Raw genomic sequence first — 8,789 nt, forward strand, 5'->3', positions numbered from 1 at the left:
CCTGCGTGCGTGGCCAGCGCGCTCCCCGCTTCTGCCTGGCTTCCCGGCTTAATTTTTCTCGGCGGGATTAAAGTTGGAAATTGACCGGAGAATTGAGTTGCCGGGGAACAGAGCCCCGGCCGCCGCCAGAGCGATGTTCCCGCAGAGCCGGCACCCGGTGAGGCGCGGCTGGGTGGTGGGGAGGCAGGAGCATTGGGGAGGCGCTTCTCCCGGGCGGTAGGGAGACTGGTGGCTTCTGCGGCCCGGAGGACCCTCTCGCCCTCCGCGGTGTAAGGCTGGGGATGGCCGGGGCCCTCTCCTCCTGGGGTGGGGAGTGGGCCAAAACTCTGAATTTTCTCCCTCCCTTTGGGCTCCTTCCTACTTGACGTCTATACTGAGCGGATAGGGGCGCTGGGTAAGGCTGGGGTTTCTCTCCTGCAGCCATATCCCCCCAACCTTCCCCAAGGGGGGCAGGGCGCCCCCCCTTTGTTTCTCATCTCGCCTATTTACATGTCAATGCGGCTCCGGTTCCGGTGCGTCTGGAGGTGGCCCTGGCGACTCTGGGAATGGGTAGCGAAAAGGAGTTGTTTTTCTTCTCTGGTCCTCGGGGTCATTATCGCCCCCGTGGGGGAAGGGGTGGCGACACCGACAGTCTGGCCTGGTCTTCCCCGGCCGCCGGGGAGCCCCCTTCCCGTTGGCTTGGTGACCCGGGAGCACTTAACGCGATCCGCCCTGGAGACTGGGAAGAGCTTCCGAGCCTCTTTAGAAGCCGGGGCCCGGGGAGGGTCCACTTTCCCCTCCCCCAAGTGAAGGGCAAACTCGAGTTTGGGGCCTCCTTTTCAGCCACTTCTAACTTTATTTTTTGTTTATGTCCCACCCGTTCTTTCCTTCTCTGACTTACTGCTTTATTCATCCGCCCGCATTCCCGTCCCTCGGTCCCCCTCGCTGGTCGCCCCCAGACGCCGCACCAGGCTGCAGGCCAGCCCTTCAAGTTCACTATCCCGGAGTCCCTGGACCGGATTAAAGAGGAATTCCAGTTCCTGCAGGCGCAGTATCACAGGTGCGTGTCCGGCCGCGCCAGGCGAGTGGTCGCGGGCGTCCCCGTGCCCCTTGTCGCCCAGCCGGGTGGCGGCGGCGCCTGTACTTAGTTCTTGCGTCCAGGCGGTGGCGTGTGGAGTCTCAGTTAAGACCTGTCATTCAAGTTACCCCCTTTCCTGGTTCTTCCCGGGCCGCCTCTTCTCCTCTCCTCCTCCTCCCATTGTTTCCCTTTTGCTGGTTTGCTGCTGTTCCAGGGAGTCCTTTTTCGTGTCTTTAGAAGTTGCATGAGAATCGTCAATATTTGCACTTCATGTATTTATTTTTCAACAGACTGAGTTGAAACATTGGTTCAATCGATGTCTCAGTCCTGGAGTGTGGGTTCAGGGAAGCAAAGCCATGTTGAAATCGCTGTTTGCCATACTGGAAAATTGGGTTTTTGAGGCAAAGTTCATTAAGGAAGGCTAGATGCTTTTAACATTGCCCATCATTGGCGATGGTGAGGGAGGTGGGTGTAATAGTGTGCAGAAGAAAGCTCACCTGCTTTGGCGTTATTTCGGGTTGGTTTGGGTAGGATGAGAGAGTGGAGTCACATTTATATCCATCTCAGCCTTAGTTTCTTCGAGTAATGAGGCTTGCCTCCAAAGGACTTACACATTTTTGTAAGATCCTCTGCCAATAGTGAACTTCCCAGAAAGGTTAGTTTCTTTCCCTTGCTGCTATGAAGTTTTACCTGATTCTAACTCAGAAATAACTGTATTGACATTTTTTGCTTTTGTCATGCTTGAGAAAAAGCACACAGATGAGGCGAAGTGGCTTGGGTGTGAATTTTCTTACTTTGTCAGGGGCTTTCTGATTGTTGACCTTTTGTCTACTTGTAGATAATATCTCTGCAGCTTGAGGCATACTTGCACACACCGTGTTTACCCAGCAGGGAGAACTTCAACCCACTTTATTGCAGTAGCTACTTGACATATTTTGGCAGGGATTTAAAAACTAAAGGTTTTGAAAGGGACCAGAAATTGTAGGAGTAACTTAACAGATAGGATTTTCAAACCTAGAGACCCTTTGAGTTGGCAAAGATGGCACAGACTATGCGTAAGAGTGAAGATTGTGCAAGGGCCGGATTTTGGTGGAGTCCAGAGAAAGTGATGCAGGAAGGTAGGGAGCAGATGACCATGAGGAGGAATCAGTTAGAGGTTCCGACAGATTTTTTGCATTCTTGTCCTCTAACCAGATAGGCACCAAGAAGAATGGTAGCTGAATGGACACCTTGTATTGTTCACATTATTCCTTTTCCCTATTAAATGCAAGGACAAAGCTTTTGGGTGTTTACCTAGATAGTTTATGGCTTTTCCAAATTGGTCCGTGTTTTTACTTGAAGTGCAAATATGTGAGGCAGATGTTAAAACAAGTGACATAATGTTTACATTAAGTTGCCTGTTTTGTTTTCATAGCCTTAAATTGGAATGTGAGAAACTGGCAAGTGAAAAGACAGAAATGCAGAGGCACTATGTGATGGTAGGTATCAAAGAGTGGACTTTTTCCCTTTTCGTATGATATTAGCAAATGTGTTAGCAGAGTATAAAAAACGTGAGTTAATCAAATGCTTGATTCTTTTTTCTCTTTACAGTATTATGAAATGTCATATGGATTAAACATTGAAATGCATAAACAGGTAAGCTTTAGTTGAACTTCAAGCTGAAATGAGAAATCAGTTCATATGATTTTATAATACTGGCTTTGTTCTCAGTAGTAGGCTCTAGGGGTGGGGGTTTGTATGCTATTTTTCTGCCTTGGTTTCCTGTCCTGTGGATTGATGGTAGTATTCTGCAGCAAGAGTTGCTTCCTGATAATTACGAGTGTTTAAATGACTAGGAGAAAGAGAGGTGTTTTGGAAATATAAACTAACCTGTTTATTGGCAGATAGGAATTGAGACTTGAGTTTACTTTTCCACCTGTATAGATTTATCCTCTTGAAAGGGCTGGGTATCTTATAGAGTTGTTGGAGTTTAGCATAGTTAATGTTTTTGTGCTGTTTTGAGAGGACGTGTGGACCTGTAGGGGGAAAGAAGGGTATTCAGGAGTTTCTTTAATCATAGTAAACAAGGTGTATGACTATCTGTGGAGTATTCTTTATGCTTTGGGTCTGCTTGAAGCAAAAGTCAGGATTAGTGGCTTATTTATTAGCAAACACATTTTTGAAAAATTTCTCAGTTATTGCAGGTTTGGATGTGAAAAAAGCATCTTTTTATGGCCAGAGCATATGTTGGGAGTTGCTTCAGTCCTAGTGGTTTTAAAAGCATGAAAAGATTAGTGACTGGAAAGCTCTAGCAATGACTATGAGTTTGCAAGTTCCCATAAAATTCTCACTTATGGCTACTATAATGGTGTATAAAAAGAGTATTGAGCTGGAACAAGGCACTAAGGACCTCGTAAGAGAAGAAAAGCTAAATGATTGCTCAGCCCAAAGGACCCTCGATTGAGTAGTCATTGTCTGCCAAAGAAAGCATTAATGGCAGGTTGTAAGTATTCTGGAGATATGCTGACATTCACTTTTTCATCAAGACGCTGGTACAATAAGTCTTTTAGAAATCGATTGCCTCTTAAAAAATTATCATCAGATGAAGTTGCACAGTTGGACACATTTCAAAGTGCAACAATACAATTCTTACTTGATGTATATGTGCTATTTCATCTCAAACCCTTGTTTCATTAAATTAAAGAGCATGGCTGACCGGCTGGGGCACAGTGGAGAAATTGATTAGTTCAGCCTTCAGATCTTCCTTATATTCAAAGACTTTCATTAAGCAAGTGTGTTTCAGAGTTGAATTCTGCTTTTGTAACTCTGCACTCTTTGATTTTTAATTCATCATAGATTTCATAATGTTAAATTATCATCGTGTACATTAGATCTGTTTTCAGATATGTGTTTGGAAAGAGATTGTGATGTTCAGGGCCTTTTATTAGTAGTGTAATTGGGCCTTTAAAAATGCAGATTTTACTATGATTTGCAAAGTTGGTAGCCTACTTTATGTTGGGTTTGTGCCTTTGTTTTTGTGTGTTTCTCAATGGCTAGTGCCTTATTCAGGCACTTGAAACTTGTTGATAGTAAATGGGCTAGAAGATGTATGGCTAACGTCTGTCGTCATTTAAGTGAATTATGCAAATAAACTTGGCCTAGGCCGTTTAATTTTTTTTTTTAATGACTCTGAAGGGCACTTTTTTTTGGATAACACATTATGGAAGAGCAAGAGGAGACTGAGCTTTTTCTTAAATCCATGAACTCAAAGGATTTAATAACCTCATTGACTCTTTTACAAGGAAACACTCCCTTGGTGTGATGCTATATGCTGGTGCTGGGTTTATTGGAGGAGCTAAAAGAGGTGTGTAATTCTTCTGGGTTCCTGTAGGTTATGTGGCGGGATGACCTCTTCTTTATCATGTAGGGAGAAGGAGTGAAGTGGGTCAGAAGCACCATGGTGTGAGAATAGTTTTCTAATGAGTTTCTATACAGCTTGAGGCATTTGTGGGTATATGCTGTCCGTCCGTGAGCCTGTATGCATTAATAATATGCTGTGTTTAATTGGCTTAGCAATTTGAAAAACGTGAAAAGCTGAGAGACACCATGTTCCTCATAGTAGGGTATTGAGCCCCCTGAAATTTAGTTGATATTGGAAATGCTGACAGACCCTTAACTAGAGTGGTGTGCAAAGTAGTGCTATAATTCAGTTTAAAATGGCCTTACATTTGAAAAACATCCTTCTGAATGTCACACATTAATAATAAGTTCTGAGGAGGCATTTGGTGCAGCTAGTAATCATAATTCTTATTAAAACTGGTGACGTCTGGCCCCCAGGGTGTAGCCAGGCTCAAATTGATGCTTTTTGCCGCCTGATCACCAGCATGGCCTAAGTGCTCATTATATTGTAGAGAGGGCCTTTGGAGCTCTCATTACATTTGACAGGAATTCTCTCTAGGGGGAAACTGGGCATTAGCGAGACTCCTGACAGGCTGAAATTATTCCTGCTTTATGGCTTATAACCAAATGCTAGCAAGGCATCATCAGGGGACACAAAAAATTGTCATTTCTGACAACATCTTTGTTACTGGGGAAAAAAAAAGCAGTGAAGGGGAAACTTTCTGTATAGAGAGCTTTAATGCTGTTAAGATTTGTCTCCAGTGTGACGATCGCTCTCCCTTCCCACCTTTCAACGGGTTTGTCGAAGGAGTGAGTTCTAGAGATTTCAGTGTCAAATCTCACTGCTGACTTTCCCGTCTGGAAGTTTTAAAGTGAAAGTGCATCCAAATCAAGAATGGTATAATTGTGGTTTCCTTCCCTGGTGTGGTGCCCACACAGCCCGTGTTTACGTTGTGTCAACACTTCCTGATAAGCCTTCGCTTTAACTTTCTCTGCTCCCATTTGTGGCGGGTTACCGAAAAGGTAATGAAACAGGAATGGTAATAGATACTTAAATCTTTTATGGTAGCACTAAGAATATTTTTTTCTTAGAGCCTTTTATAGATCCCTGCCTGCCTGTCTTTATCTGTGTGGATGGTAAACTCTAGATACCTCTATACAGTAGAGGTAGACAGTTGTCTCATGAAAAATTGAGGCAGTTCTGATACCATCAGAGTGTTAGGGTGCATTAAAAAACAACTAGTTGATGTGAGCCTGGTGGTTTGCTTAGCTATACCTAGTGTGTGTGGTGGCATGATCTTTAAATGTTTTTATCTGTCATATGGCTTGATATTACCTCATTTGATATTTTTGGGAACAAGATGTACTGTAAATGCACACATAAGCCTTATTTTAGCCCACTCGTGTATCTCTTCAGCATGCTGATGAAGCCATGCTATAAATTGTCATTGGTGGCTTTAATTTGCACAGTAATGAACAGTTTTCAATGTGATTTGTCTTCTGTGACCTCCAGAGGCATCCTCCGGCACAGATTGGGTAGGTGTTTTGCTCTATCCACAGCCGTGGGCATGTGTTCAAAGTCTGGGACTTGCTCAAGGCCAAGCATCTATTGAAACTTGAGTTGGGTTGCCTCCTCCAGGGTTGTCTGTGCTTCTTCTTCCTTTTTTTTTTGAGACGGAGTCTCGCTCTGTCCCCCAGGCTGGAGTGCAGTAGTGCGATCTCTGCTTACTGCAACTTTTGCTTCCTGGGTTCAAGCGATTCTTGTGCCTCAGCCTCCCAAGTAGCTGGGATTACAGGTGCCCGCCACCACGGCCGGCTAACTTTTTTAATTTTTTTATTTTTAGTAGAGTGAGGGTTTCACCATGTTGGCCAGGCTGGTTTCGAACTCCTGACCTCAAGTGATCCACCCGCCTTGACCTCCCAAAGTGCTAGGATTACAGGCATGAGCCACCACACCCGGCCTGTCTGTGCTTCCTCCTGTCCCCTCATGCTGCCATGCAAGATGAGGTGGACCATGTCTCCCTAGTGTCTGCCTCTTCAGTTCTCAGTCTTTGTGCTGATGAACTTCATGGTTTATAAGACATGTCAGGGCTGGATGTATGTTCTAAAAGTTAGGAAAATCAGTGCTGCTGACTGGTCTTTTCAGGGAGAGGAGGGTTACAGGCCATGGGTAGGTAAAAAGTTGTATCCTACTGAGCAGTACTGTCCTCAGGTTAAAGTACGTTGAAGAAGAAACAAGTCAGGAATCCTGGTGGAGACTCAGTGATGGGGAGTTTGATCAGTCACTCTGTGCCTGGGTTCTGAAGAGTGGGCAGAGTGAGAGCATTGGGCGCTCCAGGATGGTGAAGAAGTTTGTTTTTGTTTTTGTTTTGAGACAGAGTCTTATTCTGTTGCCCAGGCTGGAGTGTGGTGGCCCAATCTTGGCTCACTCCGCCTCCCGGGTTCAAGCGATTCTCCTGCCTCAGCCTCACGAGTAGTTGGGATGATAGGAGTCCACCATCACACCTGGCTAATTTTTGTATTTTTAGTAGAGACCGGGTTTCACTATGTTGGCTAGGCTGGTTTCGAACTCCTGACCTCAAGTGATCCGCCCACCTCGGCTTCTCAAAGTGCTGGGATTACAGGCGTGAACCACTGTGCCCATCTGATGGTGAAGCATTTAGAAATAAATGAAAGGATTAGCTCTTAAAGAAAGGATGATGATATATTCTGCAATCCTGGTTTGGGAAGGCGAAAGAGCTCCATGTGATATTTCAGCAAGCAACGTCTCAGGCCATGTAAATTTTGGAGTGAAACTGCTTTTACAGTTTTGATGTGTGCTGTAAAATTTCTCTTAGAATAATGCGTGTTCTTTAGCGGGTTTTTAAAAAAGTATTTAGATGGGACTGTTAGGGACTCAACTGTGGGGTATTTCCTTAGATGTGATTCTTTTACTCTTTGCAAATTTTACCTTAGTTTTTTTTTTTTTTTTTTTAAACCATGTGTGTTTTTGTCTAATAGTTTCTCACTTTGAGATTTCTTTTCCCCCTAAGTCAACATCTCACACAGGGAAATGACTAGAGTATAGACACTTAGAGTTAAGCTCCAGCAGGTGTTAATAACCTTGTTATACAAAGAGGGTAACTGTCATCAACATTGGAGTGGTCCCTAACTTCATTAGCCAGGCCTGTTCTTTACAAGCATAAGTGAAAAGAGATAAAGCTCTCTGTGCATTTAGAGCCTAGATTCCGAGGTGCAAGATTAGCCTTTGTTTCTTATCAGCCAACAGGACTGATCTCTCACCTCTCAGTCACCTTCCCCACCCTTCAGCAGTGGCTGGTGTTTGTCCTGGACTTGGCACTGGAGTAAGGCAAGGGAGGCCCTGGGCATGGATTTTAAGAGGGCACCATCAGAAAACATAGTTATCACGATCAATATTTTGAAAATTCAAACTGAATGCCCCCCAAATCTTCAAGGAACAAAATATCCAAATTTTGTGTAAGAGCAGGATCCAGCAGTGGGGGTTGAGAGTAGGATAAGGAAAGGAGGTAGAGTCAGGCCATTGCAGGGCCACAGCACCTCCCTTGCCTCCCCTCCCTGTCTTTCTGCCTTTGGTTACCTGTCTTGTGGGGAGTGGCCATGAACTGTAGGCTCTGACTTGGTTCTGTTGTAGTTCATTGAAGTCATTTAATTGGGGATTTCCATTAGGGACTGGGCAAGTCGTGAACATGTTCCCTGGCTTCAGTTCCCCTCTCTGTGTAATGAGGGTTAGACTAGACAAAAGTCTGTCTGTTCCCTCACGGGGTGGGAGCCATCCCAGCATACGGCCGCAGAACCCAGCACTCGTGCGTGCAAATTGAGGAGCGTCCTTCGCCAGAGGGTTTAAGATGTTCTCCCAAATAGTGTTCATTAAGAAACAGAAAGAAAATCTGTTTCTTTAGTAAATATTTAAATAAATCATCTTGAGTGGTAGTTAAACTAAAAATATATTCAGTTACTAGCTCATGGAACCATTTTAAGTTTCCATGGATCTGAGTCTTTGCTATTTTATTATTAAACCTTTTGTGGTCTCCAGAAGTGGATTAAATGGGAGGAAACTGAGAAACTTACTGGCTTTCCTCAAAGCTTTGACTGATTCAGTTTCCTACTCCCCGTTGCTTATTGTTGCCTCTGATTTTTAAAAATGGAAATTCTCACAACTAGTACCTTTACTGCAGGGTATTTAGTATAGTGGTTTTTAAGTAAATTTTAGACAGCTGTTTTTGTCGGTGGGCTTATTTGACAAAATTAGGCATTTGTACCTTCAAAGTACTCCTCACCAGAGGATTGTTCTGTGAATACGGTGTGGTGGTGGTGTTTTTTTTTTTTTTTTTTT

At 44.2% G+C, this 8,789-nt stretch overlaps 1 protein-coding gene across 11 annotated transcripts in view; it reads left to right on the plus strand.

Moving 5' to 3' along the window:
- Window positions 1–4: 4 nt before the first annotated feature.
- TLE1 (transducin-like enhancer of split 1 (E(sp1) homolog, Drosophila)) overlaps window positions 5–8,789 on the plus strand; it is a 105,739-nt gene continuing 96,954 nt past the window's right edge. For all 11 annotated transcript variants that reach the window (XM_011957516.1, XM_011957517.1, XM_011957519.1 and 8 more), the window contains exons 1-4: window positions 5–157; window positions 939–1,039; window positions 2,472–2,535; window positions 2,648–2,692. In XM_011957516.1, coding sequence (XP_011812906.1) covers window positions 134–157; window positions 939–1,039; window positions 2,472–2,535; window positions 2,648–2,692 — 234 coding nt within the window. In that variant the 5' untranslated portion in view covers window positions 5–133. The remainder of the gene's footprint in view (window positions 158–938; window positions 1,040–2,471; window positions 2,536–2,647; window positions 2,693–8,789) is intronic.

The sequence above is a fragment of the Colobus angolensis genome, unplaced genomic scaffold (genome assembly GCF_000951035.1).
Source record: "Colobus angolensis palliatus isolate OR3802 unplaced genomic scaffold, Cang.pa_1.0 Scaffold445, whole genome shotgun sequence".
NCBI classification, from domain to species: Eukaryota; Metazoa; Chordata; class Mammalia; order Primates; family Cercopithecidae; genus Colobus; species Colobus angolensis.